The following is a 23848-nucleotide window of genomic DNA, read 5'->3' as shown; positions in this document are numbered from 1 at the left end:
CGTAGGACCTCGCCAAGGTACATCCATCCAAGCAGGGCCCGCAGAGCTGCACCAGCCAAGAAGAGTGACATCCGGTCGAGCTTTATGTACGGGGGCAATTCTCTTGCATGCAACTAATTGGAGCTGGTTGGAAAATGGGCAAAACATCCCACAAGTTTCTTTGTTTCCATTTTCTCCTTGACATTTTCCATCCGCAGCCAGCGGAGGGAGCTGCATCGGGTCCCTGTGAGCAGGAGTTCAACTCGCAGGCCATGTGGTGGGGCTGGAATCCAGCTTACAACTGGGGCGTCTGCATAGGACACCCCTTGTTCAGTCTTGCTCTCACCCTCCCCGGCTGGAGACAGTGGGGACACGTGTAGCAGGAGAGCACCCAGCCAGCATCTGCGTGTCCGGCCAATCCCAGGCCCCATCTCTGACAGGCTGATCTACAGCATCTCCAAATGCACTTTGCAAAAATTAAAGCCCCGTCCATGCTAATAACCTCAGGAGAGACATCACACACCAGAAACCACTCTGGCACAAAACTCTCCCGTTTGCATTCACAGTGAGCTACACCACAGCCAGAGACCAGAAGATTTGCTATGCACTGGAGACTCTGTTCTGCACAGATGGAGCCCAGGGGTGGATGAATCCAGCAGCCGAACTTCTCCCCAAGCAGGAGACGGCTGAAGGGAAGGCAGAGGGGGGGTGCCATGTGGATCAGCCACGGAGCAAGTTTCATTCCTATTGCCCACTCCCGTCTGGCTCTGCAGTGGTTTAGAAGCAAATAGTGGAGCAAGGGATTCAAAGTGTCCTCAGCCAGAGACAGTGGGCCTTGGAAAGAATGAATAAAGGGAGAAGGGGAGGTCTTCAGGAAACATAAAAGGCTCCGAGTCCTTCCCTTTCCTCTTTGATGCCATGATTTTGTCTTTCGTCTCTCTAGGGCCTGGAGAATGAATAACCTTCCACCTTGAATTCTCTGGAGTTTTTGGGAGGCCCTGGTTGCTGGTCATTGTCCTCAGAGCCTTTGGAGCGCATAGATGCCAAGGCTAGAAAGACCCATTCAGATCATCTGGTCTGAGCTCCTGTGTGTCACAGGCCAGAGAACCCCCCCCAAAATAATTCCTAGAGCAGATCTTCTGGAAAAACATCCAACTTTGATTTTAGCATTGCCAGGAATGGAAACTCCACCACAACCCTGTGTAAACTGGTCCAGTCGTCAATTACCCTGACTGTTAAAAATGGACACCTGATTGCCAGTCTGAATTTGTCTAGCTTCAGCTTCAGCAGAGCGTGCAGCCCCTCCTCCCGGCTCATAACGATGGCCCAGGGGAAAGTCTGTCTTTTGGACTCACCCCCCCCGCTGTCCAGACACTGGAAATCTCCACGCAGTTGCTGATATTTGCCCCTTGCAAGCCGCGTGCTGCGGATCTGATTTAATTGCCCTGGGCACCGGCGGTTCTAACAACGGGAAAGAAAAATGGACAGGCAGGGAAAAATAGTGTCAAGCTCTCGAGCGTGACAGGGCAGAGGGAAGCCCCAATGGGTTCCTCTCCACAGCTCTCCCTGCTCCTGACACAACCAGTCTTGAGGAAGACTAGCAACACTTGGACCTCCTGTGGCACCATGCAGCTCAAGGAGCAGTAGGGGGAGAAGTCACTGAGTGAGTCAGTGGCTGCATCTGTCTTATAGCCGGCATCTCCCAGCCCTGCGCGCCGGGCACCCTGCTCCTTATGGAGATAAGCCCATGCAGGCTCTGGGCACTTCACAGCTGGGGATGTGAAGCATGGTGGTGGTGCCCTGGCACAGGGACTCATGCAGGTAGGTAACAAGAGCAGGGACATGAGCAGTGTAGGTAGGAGGAGAAAAAACAAGGAGGCCCCGGGAAAAAGAAGCTTGGGGGGGGGGTGTTCCTATTCTTTTAAACTACGTCTGTGCAGTGCCTAGCACAGTAGGACCCTGATTTTGATTGGGGCCTCTAAGTGCTACTGGAATTAATAACATTGATTCATATCACAGGACTGCCAAGTGCCCAGACTGCCCTGGGAGCCCCGTTACGCTAAGCCCTTAAATACACACAGTAAGGAGCAGAGAACTAAACAGACAAGATAAACCACCCCCATTTTAGAGAATGGGAACCGAAGCACGGAGACATTCAGTGACTTGCCCTGGGACACTCGGGGAGTCTATGACAGAGGTGGGATTCAAACGCACATCTCCTGAAGCCAGCCTTCCTCTCCAGCCCCATACTTGTCCAGAGACCCCTGCTGCTGAGCAACAGCGAGCAAAGGTCCCCGGACAGGCCTATGGGACCAGGCAACCCGCCCTTGGAGACGCCAGGGAGAGCCACTGCTTTCTCCAGCGCAGAAGGCAACAAGTACATCCCACACCTGAACACAGCGCGTGGCCCAGCTCCACGCAGCCAGCAAAGGCAGGCGGCGATGGATAAATGCTGTAAACAAAGAGAAGCCCATTAGGATGCGTGGCACTACGGAAGTAATTAGCAAACTTTGTCTAAACGAACTAATTAAAGCCCCAGAGGAGGGGAACAATGCCCTCTGAAAACGCTATTAGACAGGCGGCATAATTAGGCTTTGATTGTTTGAAAGGAGCCTTTCCTTTCCTTCCGCTTTCTTGGAAAATTTAGCCAGAATTACGGCACGGCTTTTATACGATGTGCTGCTGTCGGGGGGAGGGAGGGCGTCTGAAGGTGTCAGATAGTGCAGGGCAGTGGAGGGGGCAGCTGGTAACAGTGCTTCTCCTTGAGACTCCACGCTGTGTCCAAGCGCCTTCCACGCTGGTTCCAAAACTCGGTGACACTTTCGCCCCGATTTCTGGGCTGGGACAGGAGGATTTGCTGGAGTCCCTGAGGATGGTGAGAGCGCCGCAGTGCCACGTTTGGTGCCCCTCCCCGGGGGCACGCGCAGGCCCTGGTAGGGGAAGCTGGGAGGGAACCCCACGTGGCACTGGTGCTGGATTGATACACGCCAAAGGGGGGGGAGATGCGTCAACAGCGGCGCACGTCTAATGAGCCTACTTTTTGCAATCTAATCACTGCCTAGCATGCAGCTGGCTCTCATTAGCAGCACACGCTCGGTAAACCCAAATAAATGGCTCTCTCCACTCCCCTGCCCCAGCTCTGGGGCGTCTGAGCTGTGGCAGATAAAAGCTTCTCTGTTCCTCGGCAAAGCGGGGCAAGGTGGCTCCGTGCCAGGGCTAGGGAGAGCGGGGACTCTGCCGGAGGAGGGGTCGGGCGGGTGCGGCTGCCCGGCCCTGCCCCAGCTATAAAGAGTTGCCTGTGGACGGCAGCCTCTGTAATTAACTCTGCTGAATTAAAAGCACTCTGGGCTCAAGTTTTCCATCTCGGTTTGTTTTTAGGTCCATCGGTTTGCTGTGGAGCCAAGGAGCTAGTTCAGCCGCGGCTGTTTTAACAGGGAACTTTTCCCCACCCTGCACTGACAGAGGCGGCAATTCACTGCCTGGCTCCCTTGAGCTGGCTGCTGCTGGCTTCCTGGGGGCCGGGGACCACTCTTCTGTTGGCTTACAGTGCTGGGGGGGGGGGGAAGTGCACAGACAGGGCGTGTTACGGTCAGAGGGGGTAAGATGCCTCTCCCAGCCTCACCTGTGGGGCCACCAGCCCTGAACTGGTGGGACGACGGAGCACAGACAAGGGGGCTCTGCCCGATTCCAGTCAACGGGGCAGATGTCTTGAGGCAAACCCCTGACACAGCCCGAATTAGCACCACGGCAGTGAACCTCCACTTCAAGCAAGCCTGAGCTCCACCAGTACTGACAGCAGCTTGGCCTGTCTGCACTGGCGGTGACACTGGCTGGACTGGGGCTAATACCCAGGATCAGCCTGGCTTTGCTTTTCAAAGGGGTGTGGCAGGGTCAGATCAAAGCAGGGGCTTGTTTTTCCAGCTCAGACGTGCCCCCACATCCCCGCCGTGCATGCAGGATGCAGTCCTTGCAAACTGGGTCCAGCCGGGCTAGTCCATTAGGGCTCGCAAAGCGTTTTGAGACGGTCAGGTGACAGGGGCTGGAGGCGCTCATGGCGTTTTGGCTCAGGGACGCCCTGGCAGGGCAGCGTACGGCAGCATCGCTTCCACGCTGGAGCACGGCCAGTGCCATCGGATGGGCTGCCACTCTCGGCAAAGCACCGCAAACCTTTGCGGCCAAAACCGGGGCTGCGCTCTCCCCTGGAGGCCCCGTCTCCGCACCCAGCTAGGGAGCTATTTCAGCTCCCTCTGTAACCCCAGCTGGAGCCAGCGACCCGGTTTTAAGCCAAACCTGCTTGTTCTCAGATTGCCGGGGAGGAAGCGCACCAAGATATCGCCCCAGAGAGAGCCAGGGCAGGAAAGGCCAATGCACAGCGCCCCCATCTACACTTTGTAGTTCAATGCTTGTAGCTGGGGAAGGGCAACAGAACACAGATCGCCATGCCAGGGACTGCAGCGTGGTGTTTACGGCCCCGGCTGCACTGAGGGAGCCCCGCTGCCAGGGGCATTCTGGCTGCACGGGACAAAGTCAGGCACGACGCCCTTGGGTGCTGGAGGGGCACAACCCACGGCTATAACTACTGTACTCGCCTACTCGTGCTTGCTCAGCGTCTAACCGGGGCCGGAGCTTGAGCACCTCTCACTGGCCACAGGAAAGGGTGGGGATCCAGGACAGGTGCCTGAGGGCGTCAGGGGATGAAAAGCAGCTATCCAGGGTCACTGACTGGGTCCTGTTTAACAGCCGTCTGTGCTCCAGTTACGTCACTGAGACGAGGAAGGGGCCAAAGCCACAGGGAGGCCATGTGCTGAGCTCTGGCCTCTTTCCATCATCCCAGGAGAGATCATCCATTAGTGCCCCTGAGGCGCTCCCTTCGTCATCAAGCATGGGGCAGAGAAGTCACCACGGTCTGAGATCACACGATGCCTGCACCTTGCACAACGCCTTCAGAGCCGGTCCCTCCTCTCCGAACAGCACAGAAGGGGAGCAAACATGGCCAGGGACTCAGAAAGGAGAAAGGGAGGGCTCAGACAGGAGGCAATGGAGACAGCAGGACTGTTCAGGGTGCAAAAGATGAGGGGAAAGAGGAGGTGAAATAATAGCTGGGATAAACCATGTCAGGCAGGGTTTCCTACTGCCCCAGAACACACGGCGGGAGGGTGTGAATCAAAAGGAAATACCTATTTTGTGCCATTTATTAGAAATCTGTGGGACTCCCTGCAGCAGGGCAGGGCTGATGTCTTGGAAAGCACTTAGTGACATCAGACAGAGGGTTAGTTTGTCTAGTGGATACAGCAGGGAACTGGGTGTCTGGATTCCTGGGTTCTGTTCCCTGCTCCATGGCTGACTCTCAGTTCCTCGGCTTTTCTGGGTTTGTGAGAGAGGATGCTACTGCCCGCCCCACTTTCATCCGATGCTTTGGCAGCCTCAGATGAAGGGTGTGCAAAGGGCAGAACAGCCAGCTCTGCTTCTGTACCAAGATCAGCATTTCAAGAGCTCTCAGTCCGCATGCTTTAGGGCAGTAGCTTGGCCAAGAAGAAACGGCCCCAGCCCGATTTGTCCAGATTAGCGGCATTCTGGAGGGAGGTGGGGTTGGCCCTGGTATTTAAGCCACCTGGAACTGGCCTCAGCTGTAGATGGACCATTGCTCTGACCCATCATCCTCACAGAGCCTGCAGTTAGCATTTAGCTGTGGGCCACAGCTACCGGTGCCCAGCACAGGGACTGCATTCGCGCAGGTCTCTGCGCGTGGCGATGCCCGACTTTCCACACCTTATGCTAACTGCTGCCCCCTGATTTCCATACCATTGCTGCTGCGGTTTCCCTTGTGTCCTGTGGCTGCCCATGCCCTGGGAAAGGAGTAGCGATCGGTCAACGTCACCGTTATCACAGTGAGGGGAAATTAAGTATCACTGTCAGGCGGTGAAATATGAGCTTTCCCTCCGCCGGGCTCCCGCACTGCCAAGCCTGGTTCAGAGCCTGCCTGAGTGGGGAAACTGCCTGGCTGCCAGCAGCTGCTGAACCCCGCCAGCGTGGTCCTTGAGGACACCCCCCACTGCCACAGGCCCCTTCCTGTTCCCCACCTTCTATTCTATGAGCTTATGGGGGATTCCCGAGGGGAGGCCACCACCACCCCCCACCTGCCGGTGCCCCTTCCAGCCGAGCAGTGCCCTACCCCGTACTCTGCACTTTCCAACAGGGCAACACCAAAAGGAGGCTGCTCCACATCTCCTGCCAAGCACTCACCACGAGGGCTCCTCATGGGGACCCACGGACAGCATCATGGGCTTTCTGACCCACGGATCCCCACACACACCTGCTGGGAGCTCGCTAGGAGGATGGATCCATACGGGCCAACACACGCCTATATGGTTTCCAATAGTACAATCCTGCTGTGTACCTTCCACCAGGCCCACCCAATGGGGCCCCCCAAACTCACACCACGTGCTTCCCACCAGGGTGCCCTCTGTGTCTGTGAAGCCTCAATGAGGAGATCCCTTGGCCAGCTCAGCTCCAGGGACCAGCAGGAAGCCCTGCAGGGCAATCCCCAGGTGCCTCCAGAAACTCATTTCCCGTTGAACACAGAGAGAGAGAGAAGACAGGCAAGTCTGCGATTACCATCTGCTCATTCTCCCGGCTCTCGCTGGAGTCCTCGGCCTTTCTCTGCTGAGACGACGCCTGGGCCCCAGCCACTCGCCTGCCAGCATCTGTCACCTCACCCAGCCTCTCGCCATCTGTAAACAACAAAGAGATGCACCAGGGCGCATGAGACTGCAGCACCGGGGCCAGCAAGCATCGCCCACCCAGCCCAGCCCCAACTCTGCCTCGTGGCGCAGTCTGTGCCGTGGGGAGAATGGAGAGCTATGTCTGAGCTATCAGCACCGCCACCTGTATCTGCCATGGGCTCAGCCCGCAGTCCTGTTCAGAGCCAGGGCCAGTCAATTCCCCCTGCGAACCAAACTCCCGCTAAAAGATGGCTCCACTGGGCAAAAAGCCCATTGACAACACGTCAGGACCCCACAAATCCCAGCTGGTTAGGGAGACGTGGGCAGCTGCCACCTTTCTTCCAGCACCACAGAAAAGACCTGACAACATTTTCAGATGTGGGTGCCACACAGAGAATGCCTGCGGCCGTATTTAGGCACCTAAATCAATGACCTGATTCTTAGCGGTGCCTAGAGTCCTGGGATCCCGCTGGCTGCAGGGGCCCATGGAAGGGTTAACGGACACCCAGGCTTGAAAATCAGAGCCTAAATCCCTAGTGGCAATGGAGCTGCCTTGGCAAGGCTGGACAAGACACTATGTCCTGGCTTGGCCCTGTCCACAAAATCCAGCGAGAGAGGAGCAACCTGGTGCTGACTTTGAGGGGCCATACAGTGCTGGCAGGCACCAGGACGCCGAATGGGACACTCTTTCACACCAGAGTCTTCTGGCTGAATTAACAGGGCAGGGAGCATCCTTCCAGTCTGGGTCTGTACAGCACCTAGCACAATGGGATCCTGGCCCACAACTGGGGCACTTCTAGGCGCAACCACAATATAAACAGCTTCCCCACTAGATCTCACTTCACCCCCTGTGGTGCTGCGCTCCTTGGACACCCAGGGGATAAGGGCCTGGCATAGGGGTTGGTCAAAAGGCTGCCAGTTAGGAGTGGGGGCCTGAAAGAGTTGGAGAGTCCTTGGGATAAGAGGGAAGGTCCTCTCCTGGATCAGTAATTGGTTAAAAGGTAGGAAACAAAGGGTAGGAATACATGGTCAGTTTTCAGAATGGGGAGAGGTAAATAGTGGTGTCCCCCAGGGGTCTGTCCTAGGACCAGGGCTGTTCAACATATTCATAAATCATCTGAAAAAAGGGATAAACAGCGAGGTGGCAATATTTGCAGATGATACGAAATTACTCAAGATGGTTACTTCCAAAGCAGACTGCGAAGAGTTAAAAAGGGATTTCAAAAACTGGGTGACTGGGCAACAAAATGGCAGATGACATTCAATGTTATTAATGCAAAGTAATGCACACTGGGAAACATAATCCCAACTATAAATACAAAAAGTTGGGATCTACATTAGCAGTTACCACTCAAGAAAGATCTTGGAGTCATTGTGGTTAGTTCTCAGAAAACATCCACTCAATGTGCAGCAGCAGTCAAAAAAGCTAACAATGTTAGGAACATTAGGAAAGGGATAGATAAAAACCCCCCCCAGAAAATATCATAATCTTGCCAGTACATAAATCCACACCTTGAATACTGCATGCAGTTCTGGTTGCCCCATCTCAAAAAAGATATATTAGAATTGGAATAGATACAGAGAAGGGCAAGAAAAATGATTGAGGGTATGGAACAGCTGCCATATGAGGAGAGATTAAAAAGACTGGGACTTGTCAGCTTGGAAAACAGACAACTAAGGCGGATACAATAGAGGTCTATAAAGTCATGAATGGCCTGGAGAAAGTGAATAAGGAAGTGTAATTTACTCCTTCACATAACACAAGCACCAGGAGTCACCCGATGAAATGAATAGACAGCGGGTTTAAAACTAACAAAAGGAAGTACCTCTTCACACAACACACAGTCAACCTGTGGAACTTGTTGCCAGGGGATGTTGTGAAGGCCAAAAGGATAATGGAGTACAAAAGGGAACTAGGTAAGCTCATGGAGGATAAGTCCATTCTGTTAGCCGAGATGGTCAGGGACATAACCCCATGCTCTGGGTATCCCTAGCCTCTGATTGCCAGCCCGGTTGTGCTGGACTCTGTCTGAGGGGGGTGGTGCTGAGAGCAGCGGCACAGATGCCCAGCAGGAGAGCCCTGTCCGCACTGGGGGCGCTGCTCCTTCACCGAATCCCTCCCAGCCCGTGCCAGCGCGTGGGCACGCCAAACGGAGCCCAGCCCCCACAGGGCTCCAGCCTGCCACGCCTGGGCAAAGGCAGCCTGGCAGGAGGCAGCGGGCCAACCGGGCCATTCCGTGTTGTCACCATGAGCGCGGTATGGTTTGAGGGTAGGGCGAGGGGGGCTAGTGTCCTGCAGGATGAACCCTTCAAAGGTGCCTGTCAGGAAGAGCCAGTTCGGGTGCAGCTGGCCCAGCACCAGCCTTGAGGAGGTCTCCACTGCATGCCAAGTGCAGGCCGCCACGTGCCCGTCCCTCGCTGATCGGGGAGAAGGTGGGCGGAGGAAGGGTGGCAGCTGTTAGCCCCTGGCGAGCAGAGGGGAGGGAAAGGAGCAGCAGAGCGATGCAGCTCACACCCGCGTTGAACACCCAGGGCACCAGCAGGAACGCTGCACACAGGATCTATTGCCATCGCCAGTGGCACCCCCCTCCACCATTGGCCTCCTGAAAGACTCTCCCCCCGGCTGTTCAGGAAGAGGCACCGGCACCTGGGACACCCCCCACCCCAGCTCTGACCATCCACCCCAGTCCAGACCTGCAGCCCCCCCGGCTATCCCAGCCCTGGGCCCCAACCCCAGCTCCGCCAATCCACCCCAGTGTGGAGCTGCAGCCCCCCGGCTATCCCAGACTCGGGCCCCACACAGCTCTGCTCATGCATCCCAGCTGTAAGCTGCTACCTCCCCACCTCCCCGCTTTGCTAGCGGCCCCCAAACTGCCCCCAGTCCCTCTGCTACGTCAGTGGGGAGCCTCTCCTGAGCGCAAGCTGCCAATGATGTTAAATGGGACCAGGCCACACGTCAGGCTGGGTAGGGTCAGGATGTGGTCTTGGGGCCCTGGGAACTTTTGCCAAGTCTCAGGAATCCTTTTTCTGAGACTATTTTTGGGCCAGAGCCGCTGTGTCCCTGCCGCTCTCCGCAAACAAGGCCGGTGCTACCACAAACGCCTCCTCAGACCAACTGCTGGGCTTGGGCTATCTGCTTGCCCCAGCTGTCCTTGGAGATCTCAGCCTTTGGCGTGGGCCTGTGGGGGGCACCATGAGAAGCAGAATCCACTACAGGGGGCAATGCCCAGGCCCCACGGAACAGCTTCCAACGCCATGCCCAGAGCAGCTGCTGCCACCCGCCCCGCACTGCCAGGGACTTGGAGGGGGAGCTCCCAGCACTTGGGATCGTCGTGTCTCATGTCAGACTCGACTGGGGGTGTAACAGTGCCTGGCCATGGCCCTGCTTCCCTCTCGGCATGGAGCACGCAGCCAGGGTGAGGGCAGTCCAACTGATGGAGACTGCAGGCCTCTCCAGAGCCCAGGCTGCATGGGGCAGAGAGCACGTGTCTTTCTGAGGGCTGAGCGAGCACATGCCTATCGGAGGGGGGCTGCAGGGGCACTGGGAGGGGTCGCCCTGGCCCTGGGAGACGTGCTTGGCAGCGGGGCTGGCCCTAGTGCTGGGGGGAGGAGGCGGGGGAGCAGACGGGTGTTGCGCTTAGCAAGTCTCCTTCCTCACACTGGCGCTGAGCAGCTTTCAGCGACTCACCAGCATCAGCTTTAATTACACCGAAGGCAGCCCAGCCGGGCAGCCCTGACGTAGGACCAGGGATGAGCTGCAAGCTCCTGGCTCTATGGCTGAGCTCCCCAGCCCCAGAGATGGGGCAGAGGGGCCCCCGAGCAGTCGGCTGGCTAGCCCCTGCCCGCCCCACAGCCCTGCAGCACAGAGGGGGCAGCGCAGCCTCTAATACTCCCTTATCCGCCGCTTACGGCCCCCAGCAAAGCACACACAGCTTCTCTGACCCTATCAGTCCCCGCATACAACACCTCCCGTGCCCACAGCCAGGATATCCCCCGACGGTGCTAGGGGAGCTGCAGGAGTGCAGGGCTTGGCCTGGAGCACTCACACAGCCCTCGACCCATACGCCTCTGCCCCAGTGCAGGAGGTGCCCTGCAAGGGCAACTGCCGCGGCTCCCCCAGCACGCAGGCCCTGATCGCGGAGGGTGAGCAGGACAGTCCCAGCCCTGCCCCCTGTGCAGGGAAGTTCGTCCCGTTCCAGGGACGGTGAAAGAGAAGGTCTCTGGCAGGTTTCTCTCTCTGTCCTGGACCCGGCAGGGCTGCGGCCCAGGCGCCCTATCCCAGGACAGGCTTCTCCAGTCCTCGGGGGGGCAGGCAGCCCCTGTGGCATTGGGTGGCTGATCCAGCTGCGGCAGGCGAGGGGTTTGGGTTTAGCCCGCCTGCTGCAGGCTCCCAGAGAGAAAGGAGCAGCGGGGGTGGCCGGTCACATCGATCAATCCTGCCACGGCAGCTGCCACGCTAAGTGCGTCCGAGTCTACAAAGAGGCAGGTCTAGCCCTGGGCTCAAAATTCGCCCTCCCCCTTCAGTGAAACGAAGAGGAAACCACAGATCCAGCTTGGGGTGAGAGGAGATCGGGCCTGCTGAATCCCAAGCGGCTCCAGTCCTTCTCGATCCGCTTCCTTCCCTTCCCGAGGGGGGCTCTTAAAATGGCTCCCACGGCATCAAGACGAGGCCCCAAACTCCGTTCAGCACCACACCTCGGCCACCTGCAAAGTAGCAGATTGCACCTGCCCCCACCCTTAACTCAGACAAGCACAGCCTGCAGAGAGGGCGCTTGCTTTCCCAGCATGCCACACTCCACTGGGATGCCAGGCGGCCTGCTGTGGGATGCTGAGCCTGCCCGGCTGGGTCTGCCTGTGGTCTCCATAGGTCCCGGATCTGCAGATGGTACTGAACCAGAACTCTGGATCCAGACCCCCATGGGGACGTTTGGAGCTGATGCAGATGGGGCTCAGGACCCTCCCTGGTCCGTGTGGCTATGGAGCCCCCCAAGCTGCACTTGCTAGGCAACCCGAGTAGCACTGAGGAGGGGGGCAGTCACCCCAGCCGGGGTCTGGAGAGTGTTTCTCAGCATGCCGGGGCAGGTCTGGCTGCCGCAGCCGGCAAGGCTCTATAATTACATATTGGCAGGAGAGAACTCTCCTGCAGGAGCCGAGTCTCTTCAAGCTCACATTTACCACACTTGAAGGAGGGAAGGACTCAATAAATTGCTCTTGGGAGGAGGATGCTGCAAGCACAGCTGTCACTCACGCTAAGTGGACTGGAAAGGGCTGCCCGCTCCATGCATCGATCCTGGCCCCGGCCCCTGGCACAGACAAGACAGCCCTGGCCTCAGAGGTGCTGGGAGAACAGCAGAGACTCTCTCTGAGCTGGGGATTCCATGGAGGGCAGATCCCCCAGCCAGAGCTGCCATCCACACTCATTCAGACCCAAAGACCAGACAAGCCCCCAAACTCTCATTGAAGCATCAAGGTTCAGGCGTCAAACAATAACGCACAAGCTGCTGACCGTGACTCCTCTCATCATGCCCGGGCGGGGCTGGAACTACTTCCCACTAGACCGGGAGAAACCCCATCTGGATGTGTGTCTAGCGGTCAGACCTGGTGCTAGTCCCAATGCTGCTACTAACGCGACCTTAGGCAAGTCCCTTCACCCTCAACCTTCATTGCTCAGCGCCACAGATCACCACCCTCTCTGCCAGACATGGATAGCAAAGCAGAACCATGCGCGGGACTCGTAGGTCAGTCAGACAACGAAAAGCTGAACGGAGCAATGTCTGAATACATTTTAAAAGCTGCGCCGTAGCCCTTTCCAAGATCAGGGACGTAAAGTCAGATTCCCTGGTAGTCAGATGCCCCGTGCAGCCATTCACACAGTGCAACGAGACATGACCCTCTCAGAACGCTTCTAACCAGCACCCACTTTGCTCTGAGGTGAACGAGGGTGCAAGGCCAATGTAAACCCGGCAACGTAAACATCAACTCAATGCTAATTTGCAGCTTGGTCCTGCCTCCACTTAAGTCGGTGACAAAACTCCCCTTGACTCCGGTTGGAGTGGAGAGCTTTTAAGCAGGCAGTGAAGAACTAAATAAGCGACTGGCTATCAAAGGAGCTCAGAGCCAGGTGTCCTGTTCCAAGCGTATCCCTGACACCAGAGCTCTCACAGCGTGTCACCATAATTATTCCCAAGATAAAAATTTCCCTCCAGAGTTTATACTGCTCTTTCTGCTCCGCTGAGCAAAGGGAGGCTTAGAGAAGTCTCTACTCACAGCATTAAAATAATCTGCCTCCCAAGAATAACATATCAGGGATTTTGAAACTGGATTAGCTGTTCACTAATGCACCCTCCTTCTCCATCCCCCCACCCCTGACCTGGGAAACTGACACCTCAGAGCCTTTCAAATGAACAGGAAGGCCTGGATCCCAACCAAGGTTGCTAGGAGGGGGAAGCAAGAGAACAGGATGTGCAGAAGACAGGAGTGTGCAGAGTTTGTTTTCACACAGCACAGGGGCAGAGTCAATTGCAGAACTGCCTGGGTGTTTCTGCTGCAAGGAACTGTAGGAGGCAAGTACTTAAAAGCTGTGATCGCCAGCATAAAGCTGAGTTCAAGGCTACGCTCCATGAATGCGCCTGACAGTGAGAGAACTAAATGGCCATAAACTAGGCAGACTCACCGGGGGGGGAGGGGGTTGTTGGAAAACAGCTGGGGGCACCAAGTTCCCAGTAGAACACGATTCTCCTCCACAGGGCAGCTAGGGGAACATGTCACTTTCTTCCCTCAGAGGTTGAGCTCCCCGTCCGCTCTTGGGGTCACGTGGGCCGGCTCAACCAGCTGCAGCTAGACCTCACTGCTTTTCACTCCCTTGCCTCTGAAGAGGGCGCCAGACCCTAGCCCTTCTGGCCAGTCATTAACACAACCGCCAACCCAGCTCCGGGCCTGTTACCGACAGCAACCGGCCCCATTCCCTGCTCTGCTGTGCTTCGCAAGCCAGTCAGCTGCCCCAGCTCCCAGCGAGCATAAAGCTGCCACTTGCACCACAACAGACGACGGCACCAGGTGCCTGGGAACAAGGGATCAAGCCCAATGGGTGCCACTGAGGGCACAGTTAGGCCTGCAGAGCCTTTACCGCCGGCGCGGACGCCCTAGAGGGAGACAGACCGCCCCTCGACCCGCAGGCTGGGCCTGCACTAGCACTGACTGGGAACTCTCTGTGGGGAGCACTCCTGGGGGCAGAACCGCAGCCGGCAGGGGCATCACCACATCATCATCCAACCCAGGACAGAAAAGGCCTAGGAAAGGAGCTGGAGCTGCTACCACCATGCGCGGAAGCAGCTACCACCAGGCCCTTCCCGTATTGCTAAATGGGAGAGCTACTGTGATAGTGCCTGGGAGCCCTAGTCATGGACCAGGGCGCCTCTGGGCCGGGTACCGTACGAACACAGAACAGAGCGGGGCAGGGACTGTCTGGGAGCTCACCCCAGCTCCCCAGCTGGCACAGCAGCGGCAGGGATCCAAAGCACGCCCAGCGCAGACCCGCTTGTGGAGGGCAAGAGCCAGGGAGCGCTGAAGTCCCGCCCCAGGAAAGGTACTGGGAGGAGCGCAGCTGAACGGGGCTGTCCCTCACGAGGGAGCCAGGTCAAGGGGTGGGCAGAGGTTCAGGCCAGCCCGTATCTTGGTAGCCTTGGGGAAAGGGTGACGGTGGGGATGGAAGAGAAGGAGCTGGGTGGCTGCTGTAGGTTTCTATCACCACCCTGCTCCCCCACCATCCCCACCTCCACACACAGGCTGAACCAACACAGACTGAGCTCCCCACGGGGGGTAGAAGGGGAGCTAGGCTGAGCCAGACACCTCGGGGCTGTGCCCGCCACTGCCGAGTGGCCCGATCTCATCTGCCCACCTGCAGGCTTCCTGGTACCCACCCACCTGCCCAGTGGGGAGCGATCTATCAGCAGCTGTTCCCAGGGAGGACTGCAGGCAATGTGTCCCCAAGCCAGCAACTGCCAGAGGGCGATGGCCCAGGCAGCGCCCCCCACCCCTTGTGTCACTGGGCACAGAGATCGCTGGCGGGGACCATCCCAACGCATCAGCCTTGCTGCCACGCGTCGGAGGGGCGAGCAGAGGTGCCCAGGGCAGGGTGTGGGCACTGCTCCGCCACCCCCTAGAGGGCGGGCCTGGCATCCCAGCTCCAGGGTTAGCTGAGCATCGGCTTTGCAGGTGGGAGAGATTCCCACAGCCAGGGCGGCAGGATCCTCTCTTGGATTGTATACAACTGAGCGGGAGAAGGCTGGCTTCCCCCCTGCCTGCTGGGCCGTCCGTGGGCACCTCTCTGCTGCAGAGACTCATGGCACTGCATCTCAGAGTCCAGGTCAACTGACTTGTGCTGCGGGGCTAGAGAGAGCAGTGCAGATGTTGGGGCTCAAGCTGGGAGCCCGGGCTCTAAGATCCCACAGAGGGAAGGGTCTCCCAGGCCAGGCTACAGCCCAAGCGGGAAAGCCCAGACTGCTATTTTTAGCCCCGTAGCACAAGCCCCACAAGCCTGAATCAGTTGATCCAAGCTCCGAGACTTGCTGCTGATTATTTTTTGCAGTGTGATGATGGAGTCTCCTGTCGAGTTCGACGGATGAGCCACAGTCATTTATTGTGGGTCCTGAGATGAGACCAAAGACCAATTTCGGACGTGCAGACCCCCCACCTGCAAGCATCACAGGTGAAAAGAATTGTAAACAAATGTGCGCCCCGCATGTCTTTCCTTGATTGCAGTGATGCACGAGCTCGCGAAGCCTTTCAGCCCAAGGTGGCAGAGCAGCTGCCATCGGGTCTTGTCATGGGCTAAGGGCTCCCAGGTGCTGAGGTCAACACTGCAAGACTGGAGGTTGGCTTTGAAAGCGCCTTCGTCAGGTTATCTTGTTCTATTCTGCAATTCTCCGTAAAAGACGGCCTTCGGCATTCTATCATCAGACGTACAAACTGCTCAGCTGCGCTCTCACTATAAAAGCTTCTATGCCCGTGCTGCGACAGGACTCGGGAACCTCAGTGTTTGGAACCAAACCTTGCTGTTTAATTTCCATTATCTGCCACAGACATGGGAGGTGGAATTGGTCCACGCATTTTATGTGGCGTTGATAAGCAGTTCACATGTCACAGTCGAAGAGGAGCGTGATGACGACAATGGTGTGCTAAACATCCCTTTTTTTTTTTTTTTTTTTGCAATCTGACACAGTGTTCATTCCAGGGAGGACACTGACGTTTTCCAAAGGCTTCACTAGCTGCCCCAGTGCGCTTCATAATGTCGCCATCAATCATTGCATCTTATGAAACGACACCGCCTAGGTAGCAAAATTTGTCAATGACCTCGAGTGGTACATCATCGATGGACACAACTGGGGTAGTTGCAGTACTTCCCGGTTCAGGCTTCTGTCTTCTTCAGGCAGATCGTTAAGCCAAAACACATTGCTGCACGCACAAAGCAGTCAGTGAGCAAAAATGTCCCTGAGGTTATGGGCCAATACAGCACGATCATCAGCAAACAGTAATTGGTGAATAATTATCTTCATAACCTTTGTCTTCAAACGCAGGCAATGCAGATTCAAGACACGTCCATCCGTATGGTACTGCATCTGAATGCCACAATTAATGTCTCTAAATGCAGGTATTAGAACAGCTGCAAACACAATGCTAAATAATGTTGGAGCAAAAACATGGCCTTGTTTTACGCCACTGTTGACAGCAAAGGGAGCTGAGAAGCAGACTTGGTGAAGGACACGAACCTGCATTCTTGCATGGAAAGATTTAATAATGTTGACAAACTTATCGAGGCAACCAAACTTGCGGAGAGTTGTCCACAGGCCATCCCATGTTACAGAATCAAAGACCTTAGTAAGATTGACAAAAATGACAGATACTTCTTGATTCTACTCATGACATTTCTTCTGAATTTGGAGGCTTGCAAAGATCACGCCTGAAGTACCACACCCAGGGCAGGAGCCACATTGGTTTTTAGGCAGTATCTTCTCTGTGAGTTGATCAATCAGCATGACTCAGGTGAGTATCTTTCCTGCAGAGGCAAGGAGCAAGATGCCATGATGGTTATCACAAGCAGCATGATTGCCTTTCCTCTTGTAAAAGTGAATAGTGCTGGCATCTTTAAACTCCTGTGGCACCGCCTCCATTCCCAAAATCCTAAGTAGAGGCCAGTGAACTTCCTGATCAGCTCATGGCCCCCACATTTAAAGATCTCCCCAGGAATACCATCTGGACCCACTGCTTTTGCCGTTTGTCATTTGCTTGACAGCTTTCCATATTTCAATTTCGGTGGAATTGAGAGTTGGCCTTGAATCGGAAGTTGTTCAGGATCATCAAGCATGATGCTGACGTGGTGGACGGGCAGTTCAAAACCTTATTGAAGTGCTCAGCCCATCTTTTCAGAATTTGCCCATGACTGGTCAGAAGCAGCGAGGAATCTGTATTCCAGGTAGGTGTAGTACCATTAGACTATGGGCAACACGTGGTCTTCAACTCATCAAAAAAACCATTTGGAGTCTTTTTGGTCTGCTGCTTATTGAAGCTGTTTGGCTTTCATTTTCAACCAGCTATCTTTCACGTGGGGAAGCTTAGCTTGCACACTGCACCTGGTAGGTGAATAAGCCATCCTTTTGACAAGTTTTTATTGTTTACCCATAACGTGTGAAGAGCAGGCATGGATGTCAGGAATTGCTTTCTCTCATCAACCCAGTTCTGATGCTTCCTCTTTACAAAGCTGAGGACTTCTTTAGATGCACTGAACACTATTTCCTTAAAAGACGACCCAGAAGAGTCAGTGTTTATTGTGTCTGACTGAGAAAACGCGTCGAGAACTTCATCCCATTTTTTTAACAAGCCCTGCACACATGAGCCCCAAATGCCAACGTGTGCACACTGAGCTCGGCAACTGGAGATATAGGACCTCTGCACTGTTTTAACTGGAAGCTCGGTGCCCTTTTACATCTCACAAGTCGATGATCAGACTGCACGGATGCTCCCCGCATTGTAGGGGTGATTTTAACATCCCAACTGTGGCGTTGGCACGTAATGACAGTCAGTTAAATGCCAATACCAGAGCAGGAATGCATCCATGTTGCTCCGTGTTTTGTTGCAGTGTAGACGTAACCTATATGACCAACACCACGCCCTGGCCACTCCTCATTTCTCAGTCTGCTCAGCAGTCACAGGAAAGAGCTAGCAGGCAGCCTTCCGGGATGGTGTCAATGTCCTGGGAAAGGCCCCCTGCTGGCTGACGTGTGCACTGCACACAACTCATACTGCCGGGTTCGAAAACTCCTAGACAGTAATACTGAGCACCTCGGTGGCGGCGCTTGGCAGGTTCAAAGCATCGTAGAAACACCAGTGGATCCTTGGGAGGAAGACAGCCTCCCCCCACCTCACAGATGGGGAAGCAGACAGAGAAAGGTGAAGCAATTTGTCCCAACCACACAGCAACAGCGAGGCATTAGAATTTGCCACTTGCTGGCTCCCATCCTGCGCTCAGACCACCAGCCTACACAGCCTCCCACTGGTAATGCCAACAACCTGGTGCAATTAGCTTCCTTCTTCCCAGACAGCTGCTGTGTGCTGGTCTTTTGCAAGCCTGACACAACACACATTCCCTCACCGAAAGCTACCCCCCCCCTCCCTTTTCCCGCCACCTTCCCCAGTAGGAGCCTCCTGGGTCTGTTCAAAGACAGATTCGCTTTCTTCTCCTCTAGCAAACACAGCTGCAGCCTGTGCTGTCGTTCTGAGGGGGCAGGGGGAGATGGATTGGTGTCCTTGGCAATCATTCTTGGGCAGGGAAGGAGGGTGGGAGAGAGATTCCCACGCCAGTGTCTCTTCCGATCTCCACCCACCAAGATAGCACGCCAGGACATGCTGAGGGACCCCTGGCCTGCCCTGGGTCTCTGCATCAGAGTGTATCACCCTACATAGAACTCCATGCCCACACGTAGTTCTGGGAGTCCTCGGTCCCAACCCAACTCCCCAGCCTCAAGGGAGACAGTTTCATTTGAACGGAAGTGAAAACCCCAGATCCGTCCCAATGGCAAGGGAGGATGGGACGTGGCCTCTCCCACTGAGCTCATGGATGACTCAACCAGAGCCTAGGTAAGCATCCAAGTACCACAGGGATGGGGCACCATTTGCAGCCTTCGTAATCTCCAATATGGAGCACTTAAAAGATGGCCCACAAACATCAGATTCCTGCAGCTCCCAGCTGCCACCGGCTACCAATGAGACAATCAAGAGAGGAGAGACCATCTTCAGTGGACACGCAGACACGCTGAGATCGCTTGGCTTTCCCGCCAGCCCAGCCAAAGTTAGCAGGCTGGGGCTGGTCGGGGGTGAAGGGACGGATGCTGTCCCCATGCTGGTGTTTGCCGAGCGCCTCCTGAGCCAGACTCACAAAGGGGAAGGGGGGAAAACCCCCGCAGAGGCACCAAGCGCCCCACTCACTGCAACGCTTCCCTGCTGTTCTCAGCCACCCAGGCCTCCCCCGCCCAGCTCCGTGGTGCACAGCCCTGCTCCCATTAGTATTCCGGAGGCAGCGCACCCCCTCGTGTCTCCTAGGAGATGAAAGCAGAAATATCATCCACCCCACATCTCGGGAACAGGAAATTAACTTCTAAAGTCCCCTTATTCTGCTCGCTGTCATTAGCCAGCCCTGACAAGCCCATTTCTTTTCTCTCCTTTGGCAGCTCTCTGCATGACTAGAGCCACCCCCCAACTCGCCCCCGAGCTGCTGTCCCTTCCTTTTAAATCTAGGCTGCTCGGCCTTTCATACTGCAGGGGCGGGCGAGAGATGATCAATGGATCCAAAGAGCAGGGAGGGGAGAGGGAGGAGAGGCGCGAGGGGCACAGCGTACAGGCAGTGATTCAGATCCTGCTGGTATTAGCTGCCCTTCTGAGGGAAGCCCAGAGTCCACAAAGGACCTTCTCAACTGGAGCCGTTAGTCATTCCCAGAGCCCCCTTCTCCCTTTCGCCATCTCTGTAATGCCCGCTCTGCTCGCTCCATGCACCTCAGGGACTTTCATGTCCACTCCCCCCCCCCCCCCCGGCATCCAGCCATAGCGTAGCTAGCCACGGGGCAGGGGGCTCTGCTGGCAGAGCCCAGCAAAATAGCCCCCTGAGCTGAGGGCGCCATTGCACCGTGACAAGCCGTCCCCGGGGATAGCTTGCGGAAGGCCAGTTTGCACCGAGCCCAGTCCAAGAGGCGATGGGAACAATCAGGACGGGTTAGTGCCAAAGCCGTGGCTCTTTGCTGCCCAGACAGCCTATGAGCCAATAGATGGCTGCTCAGCTCCCGGCCCTGGGGCAGTCTGGTTTCTCTCTCTGTTGGTTTTATTAATTAATAATGGCCCCTCCAGCCCGTGAGTCCTACCTGGGACGTTAAGAAGAATGTGGCGTTCCTTAGGGTAATTCAGAAGTTGGTAGTGACGTGAGGGCTGCAGATCCTCTCGCTACCCTCAGCTCACCCGCTCGTGCCTGAGCGTGGAGCACCTACGGGCGGGCCCATTCCCGCCGTTTGGGGAGACTCCCCGCCAGCCAGGGAACGGGTTCTGGGCACGGCCCAGCCATGAGTCTGCTTCACTTCCTGTCCTAAACTGATGCACCTGCTGCCATTAAAGAGCTGCCTCGTTTCACCCCAGAGGTGGCTACACTTCAGTGGTAGGCCACATGAAGAGATGTTTACTGAGAGGAAAGGCACTAGAGAAACGCAAGGGGATAGCTATGGGGAGATTTTTTGATGTGGGCTGCTTTTAGCAGGGAGAGTCCCTAGGCCACCCCACAAACTTCACTCACCAACTCAGAAACCCAAGGCAAAGCATCACCAGTAGGGGTGGGGCAGCGCGCCAACCCAGACTGCTTGAAGAGAATTACAGGACACAGCGCCCTCTCCCGCTAGGTTTCCTATTAGCATCACAGCCAGGAGCTCCATTTCCACACAGTATGGAAGTCAGAGCTATTCGATGCGGCACTGACTGCCCTGGCATGCAGAAGAGCTGTGCAGCATGACCTGTCCCGAGGGAGCAGACAAGAGGTCACGCCAGCTGCAGGACAAAATAACCAAGCTGGTGCGCTCACCTTCCCCTTAGTGCATAGCCAATCACAGACAATCAGTCTTGTGAGGAAGAAGGGTCCATCCTCCCCAGACACACCCGGGACATCCCCTGTGAATGCAGATACCTCGAGCAAGAGGGATCGAGTGCTCCTGATAAAGGGGGGGAAAACCCTTCTGGAGTCCTGCCCACACTGAGTCAATGCCACCCCCTCTCTACACGCACTGGTCGGGGGTCCCACCCACGCAGGACACCTCTCGGCACACGCAGCTCTAGCCCGCAGTTGCCACGTGCATTCGCTCGGTCTCAGTGGGGCTGCTTGAGTCGTGAGGGAGACGGAGCCAGTTCCCCTGAGGCTGGCTGGGCCTGCAGCTCGGCGGCAGTAACCATCTCGCCCAGGTGGCTTCCTGGGATTCACAAGCACGTGACAGCCCTGCCTGTGTCCCACTGTGTCTGCTCTGGCGGCTCCTTTCCCCAGTCATGCACCGCCAGCCAGCAATGAAGCAAACAGGGAGCGCCTGGGAGAAAAAACAAATCTGTCTCTGACCTAGGGTACCAGCTGGGTTTTCCAGCTTCGCCACCATTAAAAACACAAACTATGGCTCCCGGTGCTCTGCAGCCCACCCGCCGGCCCGCGCCACTCACAGGCATGGCATTGCTGGGGGGTGAACCAGACCTCACCCTGACCGATGCACGGTGGCCAGTGTCACGTGGGAGCCCGCTGCCCACTCCTTGCCATGCACCCTGCCCAGCTGGTGGGAAGGACCCTTGCCCTGTCTGTCCTGGCCAAGCTGAGTCTCACCAATGGCTAAGCACCTCTGCCTTATTTGCAGGCCCCATGGCCTTCCCCTCCGCCAGCATTGTGGCACCCCCACTGGCTATGTCACTTGGCTGGCTGACTGGTCCCCCCTGCCCACCCACAGCACACTGCCTTTTGGGGCTCTCTCTAAGTTGCACGAGTTCTTTTGGGGAAGCCTAGAGAGGGGAGATCCCAAGTTCTGGAACTCTCTGCTTTGTTTTCTCGCTCATCTGTCTCTCCTCACATCCCCTTGTATTTTCCCACCCCCCTCTCTTCTAGGACCATTCAGCAGAGGCAGGACCAGCAGGTCCTTCTTATGAACAGCAATCCTCCCGCTCTCTTCCACAGAGCCTCCATCCCCCCATGCATCACAACCTAGCCTGGCCAGAATGGAACCCAGAGCAGTAATGATTTCTCGGGGAGAGGTTCAAAACTTTTTGTGGTCTGGAGCTTTCAGAAAGGAACATTTTGGTTGCTCAGAATTCCTCCATGAAAACATTTCGTGGAGCTGTTTCATTTCCACCCCTTGCTGACTTCCCCTTTTTTCCATCCTGCTGCTTTAAAACAAAAGGCAGTGGGGGAGAGGGAAGCAAAAGCAGAAACCAAAATTGTGAAAGATATTAGCTAGCATCATGCTTGTTGCATTCCTCTCCAGCCGACTGCGTAAGTGTAAAGACAAAGTGCTCCCAAGGCGTCTGGTGGGACTTCATCCTCATCAGTCCCCGGGGGTGTATATTGGCCAGGCTTAAACAGCCGCGTCCCCTCCCACGCTGTGCTGCAGATACCATCAATTCATAAACTCCAAGGCCCGAAGGGACCATGGTGATCTTTGCCAACTTCCGAGGATTACACAGCAGGTGGGTAATTTACAGCTGAGGGACACAGAACTCACGTAAGTTACCTGGGGGGGGGGGGGGGGGGGGAATCTCATTCCACTGGTTTAAAAAAAATTCAGAGAGGGGGAAAAAAAAAACCAGCTGCCTTCGGTGGGAGTGTAAAATCCTTTTGAATGGGGATATTGGTTTACAGGATTATTCCATTCCTGACAGCTGCCTTCGGACACCTGTAAAATGAGGGGTGGGGACACAGGGGTCTAGAACCTCGAAGGGATCAATATCCTAACCTCCTGGGCTACCCCCACACAGAATTAGCCGTTCCTAGCTCATTCTGTCTCCCACTCCGGAGCGTGGTACCCTCCACTGACCCCAACCCGACCACAGGGCCCCTTTCCATCAGCAGGAAAGACAGCTGGTGCCTCACTCACTGGAACAGAAGGTGCCTTCAGACCCCTTGGACACCAGAGCTCTGGGTCCCCATCCTGCAAAGCACTCAGCTGACTGGCAAGCTGGAAACGTGACTGTTCTTAATACCCTCTGGGAGATGGAGGCTGCCGGAGGGGGCAGCCGCTCTGCTGGCTAGCAGGGCACTAATGTAACCATCATTAGCTGAACAAGACAGCTGCCGTGCCATTGGAGGCGACAGCCCAAGAGCAGGTCAATGGAGGCTGAAGACAGAGAGTGAACCCTTAAGCCTGGCCCATGGGAAACGGGTCTGAGGTTGTGGGGTGAGTGATGGGCAGTCCACTCACCTACTAAATGGGCTCACTCTGACTGCGTGCCCGCCTCCCCCCACATCCTCAGCAGTTCAGAGAGCAGCTGCCACAAAGCTAGGCGGGCAGAGCTAATGGTACAGCTCCGCATCTAAGTTTAAACAATGGCGTTTAAGTAACACTGAGGCCATGATACCTATCAAATTAAAGCCATGCACTTCCCGAATCTGGGGTGCAGGGAGCCCATGGAGAGGGGTGCTCAGAGGTGACCACGTTCCAGAAGAAGACAGAGCGCCACCGTGGGAGGAAAAAGCCATTTATTCTGTGCCACTGCGATGATGTTTGTTCTTAATCAGTTCAAATATTGGACAGGAAGCCAAGGACAATATTAGCCAAAAATCAAATGCTAATAGACCCAGCTGCTACGTGTTGGAACTGAAAATTAACACTGCCCTTTGAGTGCAGGAAAGATACCACTGAATAGCCGCTGAAAACATGCATCAGTTTGGGGGAGGAACAACCAGCCCAAGAAGGTACAAGCAAAATCCTGATTCCCCCCCAACCTGAGCCTCACATGCTCCAGAGAGAAGCCTCCACTCAGCCCACCAGTTCTCCAGGAGGAAGAGGAGGAGAACAGACAACCTGCATATTGCAGCTGGGACAGAACAGTCGGATCATTCTGTTCATCTGCAACCCTGTCACCCAATCACTCAA

The 23848-nt window shown here is 55.8% G+C and overlaps 1 protein-coding gene across 1 annotated transcript in view; it reads right to left on the bottom strand.

The window, feature by feature from the left end:
* The window catches only part of B4GALNT4 (beta-1,4-N-acetyl-galactosaminyltransferase 4), a 120925-nt gene that overhangs the window by 48779 nt on the left and 48298 nt on the right, over positions 1 to 23848 (bottom strand). Inside the window, exon 2 of the mRNA XM_067540373.1 lies at positions 6595 to 6710. Within this exon, the coding sequence (XP_067396474.1) occupies positions 6595 to 6710 (116 nt within the window). The remainder of the gene's footprint in view (positions 1 to 6594; positions 6711 to 23848) is intronic.

Source organism: Emydura macquarii, unplaced genomic scaffold, assembly GCF_026122565.2.
Source record: "Emydura macquarii macquarii isolate MOO-44397 ecotype Brisbane River unplaced genomic scaffold, CSIRO-AGI_Emac_v2 contig_587, whole genome shotgun sequence".
Taxonomy (NCBI): Eukaryota; Metazoa; Chordata; order Testudines; family Chelidae; genus Emydura; species Emydura macquarii.
Note: the sequence above shows the minus strand (reverse complement) of the source record. Positions and strands in the feature narration are given on the sequence as shown.